Consider the following 13,194-nt stretch of genomic DNA (forward strand, 5'->3'; position numbering starts at 1 on the left):
GCAAAGCTAAAAGTATGAAAGAGGAAAAGATCTCTCTCTCTCACTCTCTTCAGCTTCTGCTAAATCCAAGAGAAGCAATGTTAACTATGAATACCATATTCCTCAAAAGATTCGGAGTTTTTCAGAATTCTTTATTTGTATTCAGAGAGTAAAAGAAAAAATAACATTAACACATCCTGAAGGAGATTTTTCTCCCACTGACAATGGGTGATATCGATGTGAAAAATTCATACTTGCCTGTAGTCTGCCAATAGCCACTAGGCAAAACTTGCTCCCCTGGCCAGCCTCTGGGTCATCATCTGGGAGGGAGACACCTTCAGGAAGGTGAAGTTAAAAGGTTTAACAGGTATCTCAAACTCAATTGCCTTCAAAAGTCAGATATGTAAAGATTTAAAACACATGTAGGTATGAAGAGACTAGGTATGAAACAATACAGACTGCTGAAAGATAAGAAATAAAGGTAAACAACCCAAAGAACTTACCATATATATCAGGTACTATTTTAAGTACTTATATATATATTAATTCATATATTATACTCACATTAATTATAATAAACTGCAGAGTACAGGTCCCATTCAAAGTATTCTAAAAGACTATGCTGGCCAAACCAAATACATATGAAGACAGCCATTTACTCTGTGACCATATCACAGGCAGAGAACGGATGTCTTGCCTAACCTGTGACTTTCAAAGTAAGCAAACAACAAAAATGAGATTAAACCAAACACCAATAGTTATTTATGTACTTTGGAAAAGAGACAAGCTAGTGTTTCAATGTTTATGTGGAAAGGGAAGAAGGATGCACTTTCCCCCTACTCTTTGCATATTTTTCTTCTTTTTACCAAGAAAAATAGTATTTCTTTGAGAGCTACACAGAAGTATAAAAGATCATGTGTATCTCAAACGCATGGTTTATACAGTATATAAACTAAAAAGTTCAAACTTCATTATGACTTAAAATTAATTTTTCTTAATTACATTTAACTACCATTTATTGGGTGCCTACCATATGCCAGGCACTAGGCTGGGTGCTTTCCTTACATTAAATCTAATCCTCACAATAACTCTATATGGGTTATATTATCTCTAAATTATAGATGAGAAAATTGAGGGTTTTTTTTTCCCATACAAGTCAAGCAACTTACCCTAAGTTATACCACTAATAAATAACAATGCCAGAATCAAACCCAGGTTTTTCCAAATCCAAAGTTTAACCTTTACCAAAATATACCACCTTGCCTCTCTTAGTTTCTATCTCCCTACAACCCCCACTTCCCAGGCACACCTAGCCAGCAGGGAGGTAATAAAATTGCTACGATTTGGAAATTCTGACAAGCCAGGTTAAAAGGCTGATCCTTGTACCCCAACCACTTTTCTCACATTCCCTTTTTGACTTCAAGTTCTAGTAAAATTAATCCGCTCACATCCTGATTTAAAGTATTTGCAGAGAATATCCCCTTTACAAGTTACTACAATCAAGCCATTTACCCGGTTCTCCAGCCAAATCTTGCTCCTTCTTATAAAACTTTCCCAAATCAACTGCATTCGACGTCAACTGCTTCTTTGCACACAAATACTTAGATACAGGTATTCAGTATACATTACTATTTGGACATTTAAAAACTACATTCTGTGACACAGCCATCACCAAGTCATTTTCAAGTCTGAGTAATCCATCTCCCTAACTGGAATATAAGATCCATAAAGGAAGGGAAGGAGTCCACTTTTTCTTTCCTATTACAGTTTATACCAAAGTACATTTCATATACTACAGGTACATGATAAATATTAGCTAACTTTCTTGGACTCTGTGAGGAACTTGCTGCACCCAGGAAGAAGTCACTATTCAACTTTCCTACCTGCTGGGGGCCAGGCCTTGATATAGCCTGTGCAGTGGACCACCACGAAATGAGGTTCCCCATCCTTCACGGAGCCAAGTCCATTCCTAGAAAAATTACAGGTGTGAGGAGAAAACCCTACCCAGTAACATTTAAAAGGCAATGCTGGCTTAGTACCTTTAACTTTAGGCTCTTGGGTGTTTATAAAACAGGACGAGTGTACTTGGACCCTTCCCACCCAAAAGTGACCAGCATATTTTTTACCTTTGCCAAAGTAAAGCAACTGAAAGGTACTGCAGCAGGAAGAAAGTATCAATAGGTAAAGTGGTAGCATAACTTCCTTAAACAGGATGAGAAAAAGCTTTAGAAGTTCAGGAAAATATTGCCAGAAAAAAAGTAACTGGGAAGTGAGGGATGAGGGTGAGGGCTACTGAAGGAGGTACAATAGTAAAATAGTTGAAAATGTGACGATCTCTAAAGGTACTTGGCCATCCCTTTGGGTTTTTTTTTACAGCTTAGGATCTCACCTGCATCTGTTTCTTACAAAGCTCAGTCTATTCATGGAGACTGGGTCCACAGAGCTACTGCCACACCTGTTTCAATGAACAGAGAGATTAAAAGCAATTAAGTTGCACTATCATTCATAACCCAACAAAAAAACAAACAACCCAATGGAAAAATGGGCAGAAGACTTAAAGAGACATTTCTCCAAGGAAGAAATACAGATGGCCAATAGGCACATGAAAAGATGCTCAACATCGCTAATTATTAGAGAAATGCAAATCAAAACTACAATGAGGTACCACTTCATGCCAGTCAGAATGGCCATCATTAAAATGTCTACAAATAACAAATGCTGGAGAGGGTATGGAGAAAAGGGAACCCTCTGACACTGTTGGTGGGAATGTAAGTTGATGCAGCCACTGTGGAAAACAGTATGGAGGTTCCTCAGAAAACTAAAAATAGAATTACCATATGATCTAGCAATCCCACTCCTGGGAATATACCCAGACAAAACTATAATTCAAAAAGGTATTATAGGGCTTCCCTGGTGGCGCAGTGGTTGAGAGTCCACCTGCCGATGCAGGGGACACGGGTTCGTGCCCCGGTCCAGGACGATCCCACATGCCGCGGAGCAGCTGGGCCTGTGAGCCATGGCTGCTGAGCCTGCGCGTCCGGGGCCTGTGCTCCACAATGGGAGAGGCCACAACGGTGAGAGGCCCGCGTACCACAAAAAAAAAAAAAAAAAAAAAAAAAAAAAGGGTATTATACATGCACCCCTACGTTCACAGCAGCACTTTTCATGATAGCCAATACATGGAAACAACCTAAATGTCCACTGAAAGAAGAATGGATAAAGAAGATGTGGTACATATATACAATGGAATACTCTCAGCCACAAAAAAGAACGAAATGCCATTTGCAGCAACATGGATGCAACTAGAGATCATTATATTAAGTGAAGTAAAACAGAAGGAGAAAGACAAATACCATATGATATCACCTATATGTGGAATCTAAAATATGACACAAATGAACCTATCTATGAAACAGAAACAGAATCAGGGGCATAGAGAACAGACTGGAGGTTGCCAAGGGGGAGGGAGGTAGGAGAGGACTGGACTGGGAGTCTGGGATTAGCAGATGCAAACTGGTATATGTAGAATGGATAAACAACAGGGTCCTACTGTATAGCACAGGGAACTATATTCAATATCCTGTGATAAACTATAATGAAAAAGAATATGAAAATATATATGTATAACTGAGTCACTTTGCTGCACAGCAGTAATTAACACAACACTGTAATTCAACTATACTTCAATAAAAAAATAAAAAAAAAAAAAAGTTGCACTACACTATCAAAGAAGCTTCCATCAGTTAACAGCCAGATAACGGGTTCTGAATACAACTTGACACAGAAAATTGGTGACAATGCCCCTAACAAGGAAGGATAAAGAATTCAGGTTTGGTATTTCTACAACTTGTAACTGTCCCAGAATTTTAAGTCAAAATGTTCTACATGCTCTGCAAATGCAGAGATTCTCTACATCAGGGGTTAGTATACTTTTTCTGTAAATGACCAGACAGTAAATATTTTCAGCTTTGTGGGCCATACAATCTGTTGCAACTAGTCAATTCTGCTATTATAGCACAAAAGCAGCTACAGACAGTATGCGAACAAATGGGCATGGCTATGTTCTAATAAAGATTTATTTACAAACAAAGAGTTGTGGTTTGTTGACTCCAGCACTATGCTGCAACACAATCTATTTGCTATATTTCGTTATTATTTATCTTGTTCCTGCCTATGTCTTTGCATTAGCCATGTCCACATGTTGCAACACTCTCTCCCATCCTCTACTTTCTTTCTTTCACTTCTTTAATAATAAATAAAATTTACACAGAATTTTACATGTGTCATGTACTATTTTAAGCATCTTTACATATATTTATTCATCTAATCCTTATAACAACTTTATGAGGTTGATAAAACTCCCAATATTACATGAAGAAATAAAAACACAAAGCAGGGGGACCCTCCCTGGTGGTCCAGTGGTTAAGAATCTGCCTTCCAATGCAGAAGACGCAGGTTCGATCCCTCGTCAGGGAACTAAGATCCCAGATGCTGTGGAGCAACTAAGCCTGTGAGCCACAACTACTGAGACCACCCACTCTGGAGCCCGCGCACCACAACCAGAGAGCCCACACGTCACAACTACTGAGTCCATGTGCTCTGGAGCCTGCACACCGCAACTAGAGAGAAGCCCATGCACTGCAACAAAGAGCCCATGCGCTGCAACTAAGACCCGATCCAGCCAAAAATAAATAAATAAATAAATATTTTTAAAAAAAAGCAAACACAAAGCAGTCATTTAATCTGCTCAAGGTCTCAGAAGATAAGTGATAAATCCAGTAGTCTGGGTCCAGAAACTACTCTAAACCACTAAGCCACATAATATTCAATTATTTTTAAACTCCCCCAGGAAACCTTTCTTAATATCCTATTCATCATTTCTAAGAAGCATCCTCTCGTACAATGTAGTCAATTTCCATTATACAACCTGAATTTATTTTGTGACTTTAAGAAGTATTTTCTCTAGTTGTGAAGAAAAGTATCACCATCCTTTCTTCAGAATCCTAAAATGTATAGTATATAATTTATTAATGCTAAATATTAAGTGAAAGACATAATAAAGTCTTAAATTTCTACATAAAAAGGAGGGGTGCAGAAATGGTCTGAGTACATGGATGTTGCCTTGTGATATACTGGGAAAAAACATAGGTATTGGCATCCGACTAGTATGGATTAGAATAAAATCCTGTATCAAACATTGTCTATGTAATCCTGGGAAGTCAATTTCTTTGAGTCTTTTTTTTTTTTTAATCAGCAAAATAGTAACCATGAATTCTACCCTATTGGGCAGTTGTGGGAAATGAGATGACAGACATAAAGCACCTATCATAATGTTTGGCATAGGAGGACTTCAGTAAATGTTAGTTTCCTTAACGCTTTATTCTGTGTCACAACTCACATGGGTCTTGAGAGCTAAATTTAATCTAACTGGAGCTTGGCTTTAGAAGTTTAACTCCTCTGACCAGAAATCAAACCCTCAGCTCTTAATTCTTCCTACGGCAAATCACAATCCTCATCCTGGCACTCACCTCATACGGCAAATAAAAGATCTCCTTGAGCCCATACACATCCTCATGGAAGACTGTTGACCTTCCTTTTTCACTGTTCCAGTCTTCAGATCAAGGATACGCCCTGAAGAAGGATGTGAAGAACAGTCTGGAGTACATTCTTGTGTGTGGGGAAGAGGGAGAGAGAGATACTGGAGGCAAAGATAAGTAAGTAGCCTATTCATGCTCTCCAATCTCCTTGCTTATAAGAGAATAAGCCAAGTAGGAGATGGATTTTTTTCAAGCCTAAAACACCTCTGTTCCCATCAGTGAATCTTACTCTTCAGTTCAAAGCACTGGAAATAACTTTGTGCAAGGCAAGACAGGAGTAGAAGTAGGTAAAGTTGGCAAGCAAGAGCAAGGCTATATCCTTAGGTCTGATTATTTTTATAAACACACATGCATGTGCGTATGCATGCACACACACACGCATGGAGTGAATGTCACTGGTTTAATAACAAGTAATTTTATATGCTACAGAAATACCCATCTGTCTCATGCTAAAATTGTTCCTCCCTTTATTATACAGAAACCAGTGGGAACTTTTGGGAAAAAGAAGAACTAGGAAAATGAAACCATAAAAACATAAATGAAAGCTAAATACCAACATTAATATGACCATAATGGATTTTATTTTAATTACCAGTTTTAATCTGCTTCCACATTAAAATTTTTTCTAGATCGCTTAGGAGCAGATGTGACTTGTTTCCTTCAGCCAAACTAGGGCAGAAGGACTGAATAACATTAAATGAGGGTGTGGAGGTGGGGGCAAAAACAAGACAGAAAGATAGTATAAATACAAAAACAAACCAAGAAAACACCTTACACACTGATAATCATCCCCCTCTAAAATAAAAATCTACTATCATAGAACTTAATACCAAGCCAAAGCCAAGCACAACTGGGTAGAAAAAATACCAGGTATTTACCCATACAAATGAGACAGAAAACGAATAATTTCATTCTTCTGGAATGGCTGGAGGGGTGGGGGTGGGGGTTATTGTAAGCTTGGCCTTTATTGTGTATTTACACTAATATTAAGATCAAAGTAAACTTTTTATAAGCATTGTCACTAATGAAACATTTTCTAAAGATGAGATACAAAATATATTACCTGCAGTGGATAAAAAGAACAGATTATATTCATTAAAGGAGAAAATTCTAAAAGTTTTGCCAGATTCAATCAAAAAATTTAAGAGTTAAAATACCTCTTCTAACTCAGAAAAAAAAAGAAGAAAGAATTTGCTATTCATTTTCCATCCATATTAACTCATACCTGTCAGGGCATTTTCCGAAGTGGAAAGCTGCTCACGAAGTTTGTCCACATCATCTGGGTGCACCTGATCATAGAGTGTGCTACCAAACCATTCAGACTGTGGCTGGTTCAAAACAGGGGTCACTGAGTCAGAGACATATACCACCCGGCCTGTCTCACATGAGACAATAAACAGAAAGCCATCTGCTGCCTCCAAGATCAAATGTTTCAGTTCCTGCCCAAGGAAGAGAAATACAAGTTAATACTGAACTCTTCTGAAAAACCAAATATTATTCATGGAAAGAAGTAAGACACTTCAGGCCATATGTATTCTCCATAAGTAATTGCTGGCTTCTGTCTAATCCACAGGCACAGCTTTGCAACCTAAATGTAACTACCTTCACGGACAAGAGAGTTTTTTCCAATAGGTATTTCCTCAATGTGTCTATGTCACTATCCATCTCCTCCTCTTTACCTCAGAACTCAAGACAGGGAATAAAAAGGCTTACCATTAACAATAATTGAGTTCTTGGGCTTCCCTGGTGGCACAGTGGTTAAGAATCCGCCTGCCAATGCAGGGGACACAGGTTCAAGCCCTGGTCCGGGAAGTTCCCACATGCCGTGGAGCAATGAAGCCCACGCGCCACAACTACTGAGCCTGTGCTCTAGAGCCCGCTCGCCACAACTACTGAAGCCCCCATGCCCCGCCACAAGAAAAGCCACCGCAATGAGAAGCCTGCGCACCGCAACGAAGAGTGGCCCCCACTCTCCACAACTAGAGAGAGCCCGCGCATAGCAATGAAGACCCAACACAGCCAAAAATAAATAAATTAAATAAATAAATAAATTTTTAAAAATTACTTTTCAAATAAATAAATAAATAATTGAGTTCTAGATCTCACTCTCTCTGGTCTCTTTTTAGGATCTTGCTCTACAAATATTGGCGTTCTTCTCTCTCTTTCCCCTCAGATCTTTTTTTTTTTTTAAATAAATAAATTTATTTATTTATTTTTGGCTGTGTTGGGTCTTGGTTGCTGTGCGCGGGCTTTCTCTAGTTGTGGTGAGCGGGGGCCACTCTTCGTTGCAGTGCGCAGGCTTCTCATTGCGCTGGCTTCTCTTGTTGCGGAGCACGGGCTCTTGGCACACGGGCTTCAGTCGTTGTGGGTCATGGGCTCTAGAGCGCAGGCTCAGTAGTTGTGGCACATGGGCTTAGTTGCTCCGCCGCATGTGGGATCTTCCTGGACGAAGGCTCAAGCCTGTGTCCCCTGCACTGGCAGGTGGATTCTTAAACACTGCGCCACAAGGGAAGTCCCTCTCCTCAGATCTTAAACATGATCAAGTTTTCTCAATTCTATACAAAACTTCGCTCAACTTTGCCCGATTCATCTTTCAGCGCCAAGCTTAAATTAAGAGTAGTGTTACACTCACTGGCTCTACTCTCTATTACTTTTCACTTATTTCTCAAACCCACTGCAATCTTCACTCTAAACCACTATATTCATGTTTTTTCAGGTTACTAATGTATTCCTAAATGCCAACTCAAGTCCCCTTTCCTGAGTCCATATCATTTTACTCAATGTCACTGCATATCTGATAGTGTTGTTCACTTTATCCTTTAAATTTTATTTCTTCCTAGCTTCTATGACACTGCACTCCAACTTATACTTCCTTTCCAAATGTACCTTCTCTGCTTCAGGTTCCCTTTCCTTTGTTCAAGTCTCAAATATAGGCATTTCCAAGGTTCTATCTTAAGTTCTCTTCTCTATTCCATACTCTCTCCCTGAGAAATCATATCCACTCCTCCACTAAGAAATGATACCCAAATCCATATGCCTAGACTTGCCTAAAATCTATTAAGCATCTCCAAATAGACATTTTACCAGCAATTCAATTTCAACATCTCAAAACCTGTCATTTCCCCCTTCGAAAACAATACTCTGTGCTCTTCTAGCATTCCCTTTCTTGATTAACAGTATCCCCTTCCTCTCAGGATACAGGCCTCAAAACTCTTAACTCCTTTTTCTCACACTCCAGGGATAACTCAGTTTTATCAATTTTATTTTCAAATACAATGTCACTGTCCTAGTCATCTCATGCCAAGACAAATGGTCTTCCTGCTTTCACTGTCTCCAATCCATCCTTAAAATGCTACCACATTTTTTATTGCCTAAAAATTAAAACCTAAATTAATTTTAATTTTCCCCATTGCCTAAAAATTAAAATCTAAATTATTTAACATAACACCTAAATATTCCATCATCAGGTCCCAGCCTACTTTCCTATTACCATCTCCCAAGGCATGCTAAACTACCTGATTTTCCTTGAATAACCTGATTATTCTCACTATGCTTTTGATCAAGTTATTTCCAATACTTACAACCCTATTCCTCTATTCTTTGCTTTCCATATTTGCACTTCTACAGGACTTATTACTGCACCTCCTTCTGATACAGAACTGATTCTGTGTTTATATTATGATTGATTTACTTACATGTCTGTTTCTACCAGTGACTATCTCTTACCATTCTTTACATTTCTAATAGCACAAAGAACCTGGTTAGCTTAAAAATGTGCATTACTGGAGTTTGTTGAATCAATATCTGTATGTGTTCTGTTAGAACAAATTGATTAGCTATTTCATTGTACATATATATAATATCTGTGCTATATGTACTTTCATACAGACCATCCTATTTGGAAAATTCTTATTGCTTTCTTCCAAATTATATTCTTTCTTTCCTTCTAATCCTCTGAATAAAAGCATGGCATCACAGGTCAATTTTTTCTTCCCTATACTTCCTATATTTTACAAATTTTTCTGCAATAATCAAGTGTTATTTTTAATAAAACACAACATGGCTTCCTTACTCTTTGAAGTTTTTGCTGACTATTCTCACTCAGGCCTGGCCATTCTATTCACTTTAGCTATCCCTCTAGTATACACACACACACACACACACACACACACACACACACACACACACATTTAATCCTATATAAATTATTAATAAGTTTTTTTAAGGCATTTCTTCTCCGTACCCATTTTCCTATCATTTTTCACTTATGTGTGTATCCTACCACTCACATATCCATATTCAGACTGAGTTCCTGAAAGGCTGGAAATGTTTTTGCCTTCTCTATTTTTCTCATAGTGCATCAAATGTAACAGAGCACATCTCTAAGCAACAACAACTTCCTATTAGACTCCTTGTATCACTAAAACTGGAAGCTGCTTCAAGAATAAAAAATAGTTTCCTTCCATCTTCTATAACCCTAAAGCCAAGGAAAAGGACTGGTTCATGGACACAGTCATTTCTTCTCCCTGTGATTCCACTGTTCTTCATGAGTACAGTTCTAAAGTACCTATAAGTTTTGCTAAATAGCTTTCACAATTCTTCTCTACTTCTCACTGCTCCAAAGCTAATAAATGATATAGTCAGGGATCAAAACTCACTCTCCCATGGTCTGAATATTTCCTTCAGAGCGGAATTCTTGTGCTTTAAAGAATCTACAGGGATTTCCCTAGTGGCACAGTGGTTAAGAATCTGCCTGCCAATGCAGGGGACACGGGTTTGAGCCCTGGTCCGAGAAGATCCCATATGCTGCGGAGCAACTAAGCCCATGTGCCACAACTACTGAGCCTGTTCTCTAGAGCCCACAAACCACAACTACTGAGCCCGCAAGCCACAACTACTGAAGCTCACGCGCCTAGAGCCCGTGCTCCACAACAAGAGAAGCCACTGCAATGAGAAGCCTGCGCACCACAACTAAGAGTAGTTCCCGCTCACCGTAACTAGAAAAAGCCTGCACGCAGCAACGAAGACCCAAAGCAGTCGAAAAATAAATTAAATAAATAAGAAACTACAGACTTAGCTCTGCTCTGACTCCCAATATAATGTGCTATTCAGGATTATGGTCATCTACCCCAAAAGGATCAAAACCTTCAAAAGATTCTAGACTCTCTCAGCTGTGCTTCCCAGAGACCTGATCAGTGAGGAAAGACGGCTTGTAGGTGCCATCAGTGGATGTGTTGCCAGTTCCTCGCAAGGACTTCATGTGAGAAACCGCCATGCGTAAGATGGTTAGCTTGTCTGGTTTTCGAGCCAGGGCACTACAGGTGGGTACCATGTCTGACAGTTCTGTTATGTAGGCTGTCATCTTGTTCCGTCGGCGCCGTTCAATTTCACTATGGTTTTCCCTGCATGGAGAGAGAGAGAGGAGAAGCCCCATCCAGGTGGTCACATCTGGCCATTTGGGAGCCAGGAGAGAGATATGAATACCAAGTGAGCTGCTGAAGAAATATGGTATTTAGATTTAGTGATGCTTAAGTCTCAGAAGTTAAAGTAAGGCTCGCCAAACTTCTCATGCAGAGCAAGTATGGAATAGAAACTAATGAGGCAGACAGGGTACAAGCAGATACCAGCAATTCTAACTCCTGGAACCTTCACTTCCTATGTAAATTACCACTCCCTCAGAACAAAATGTGTTTTAAGAAATGACAGTCTTGGGAAGCAGCCACATAGCACAGGGAGATTACCTCAGTGCTTTGTGACCATCTAGAGGGGTGGGATAGGGAGGGTGGGAGGGAGGGAGATACAAGACGGAAGAGATATGGGGATATATGTATATGTACAGCTGATTCACTTTGTTATAAAGCAGAAACTAACACACCATTGTAAAGCAATTATACTCCAATAAAGATGTTAGAAAAAAAAAAAATGACAGTCTTAACAAATGCTGAAAGCAGCTTGGCTGATTTCATGTCTACCAATTCAACTATTTAAAGGCTGAAAACATAAAATGACCAATTTTTTCCAACACAAGTATGTTGCTCAACAGCTGATACAGGAATTGATAGTATAGATTCCCTTGGTCTATAAAATTGCTGTTTGTTCTAAGCATCTCTCTTATTCTCAACACTAGACGGCAGAATTGGAAGTTTTACTTGTCCCACTAATGCACAAAGCCCTACCTTCTCTATCTGGGTTTGGTGCCAGTACACTGAGCTCATGAGATTTGTAAGATATCATCTACTAGAGGTCCCTTATGGGTGCCCAATTTGGGACAAAGTGAACTGGAGAATAGGAGTGAAGTGGACAGGAAGATGTTTAAAGGCCTGAAAACATACAATCTGGATCTCACCAGGGTAAGTGGAACATATCTCCAATACTGACTTCCTCAAAATCAAACAGAGTATCATTGTTAAAAATAATAATCCAGTAGTTTTCAAACTGGATTTCTGAAAAGCCTAATAGTTCCTCAGTGTCTTCTGTGGGACTGCTTCAAGGAGAGACCCAAACAACATGCTACACTTCTGTTTTTACTTGAGCAGCTTTGCTTTTGTCTTTTTTATTGACTTCTATTACCACTTAAGGATTCTACTGGAACAAAAGTTCTCTGCCAAAACAAAAAGAACACAACAAATCTAACATAAATCTCTTTTTTATGATAAGAGCAAACTAAGGTCAAGCAGTTAACTGACTCTTCTAAGGGCTGCCCTCATTCCCAATGAAGGCAATGTTCTTCCCACCATACCACAACAATCAGTTTTATGAAAGTGAAAGAGTTCATAGGAGACATAAGTTGAAATGGCAGCAAAATGAGCTTGCGGCCCAGCTGAAAGAGGAAATGGTAGGTAAGAGGGGGGAAGTAATAAAAACTGGTACTGGTACTAGTGATCTACCTCCTACTGAGTATCCCAAATCACAGAGACCAAAAAACAGGAAAATTTGGGCACAACATTTCTTCCACAGTATTTCTACATTATCGACAACAGTCTCCAAAGAGAACTCCATAGAGTCTCCTTTACTGAAAAGGTCTCACAACATAGATTGACATTTAGTTACTTTGCCTGAGAAACATAAAATTCAATACTCAAACATAAAGCACCCATATTCCTAGTATCTGACAGATTTCTGACACTGAAATCCATAAGGCTGATCTTTTAAACAGCCACATCTAGGCTCCTAAGCTTTTCTGGGAAACACAAAAGATTCAATCACCAAAGCAACACCAGTACTGCCGTGACAAAGTAATCTAGACTGTGAGTCTACACAGGAAAATAAGGGTGAGCCTACTAGAGAGGTGTGGAGTAAATACTGAGGCCTAAAGACTGGGAACTAATTGCAAACACAGATATATTTATTGGTTTTCTGATAAAGGAGTATTTCCCGGCTAAAGCACCAACTGGCACAGCTGCACTATTTCTGAAAGCTTTTTATTCTGTGAAACTTAGTGCTAAGATAAAGATAAAAAGAGAAATCTATAAAAACTAACAGCAATTTCTTAAATGCCTGAGTAAAGTTCCTTCAACCACCCACTTTCTGATGGGGGAAGCCAAAGTTCCTGTTACACACAAACTTCTAAAAATCTTGTCCTCTCTTGCCACAGACAAGGAAAAACACGAAGAGAAAG

The 13,194-nt window shown here is 39.1% G+C and overlaps 1 protein-coding gene across 5 annotated transcripts in view; it reads right to left on the minus strand.

Annotated features, from left to right (window-relative positions):
- The window catches only part of ARNT (aryl hydrocarbon receptor nuclear translocator), a 62,448-nt gene that overhangs the window by 12,369 nt on the left and 36,885 nt on the right, over positions 1 to 13,194 (minus strand). For 4 of the 5 annotated variants that reach the window (XM_065884841.1, XM_065884878.1, XM_065884869.1 and 1 more), the window contains 6 exons: positions 10,765 to 10,978; positions 6,802 to 7,015; positions 5,508 to 5,610; positions 2,369 to 2,434; positions 1,863 to 1,948; positions 238 to 314 (listed from right to left, as the gene is read on the minus strand). In XM_065884841.1, the coding sequence (XP_065740913.1) occupies positions 238 to 314; positions 1,863 to 1,948; positions 2,369 to 2,434; positions 5,508 to 5,610; positions 6,802 to 7,015; positions 10,765 to 10,978 (760 nt within the window). The remainder of the gene's footprint in view (positions 1 to 237; positions 315 to 1,862; positions 1,949 to 2,368; positions 2,435 to 5,507; positions 5,611 to 6,801; positions 7,016 to 10,764; positions 10,979 to 13,194) is intronic. The other variant, XM_065884860.1, reaches the window with a different exon arrangement.

The sequence above is a fragment of the Phocoena phocoena genome, chromosome 1 (genome assembly GCF_963924675.1).
Source record: "Phocoena phocoena chromosome 1, mPhoPho1.1, whole genome shotgun sequence".
Taxonomy (NCBI): domain Eukaryota; kingdom Metazoa; phylum Chordata; class Mammalia; order Artiodactyla; family Phocoenidae; genus Phocoena; species Phocoena phocoena.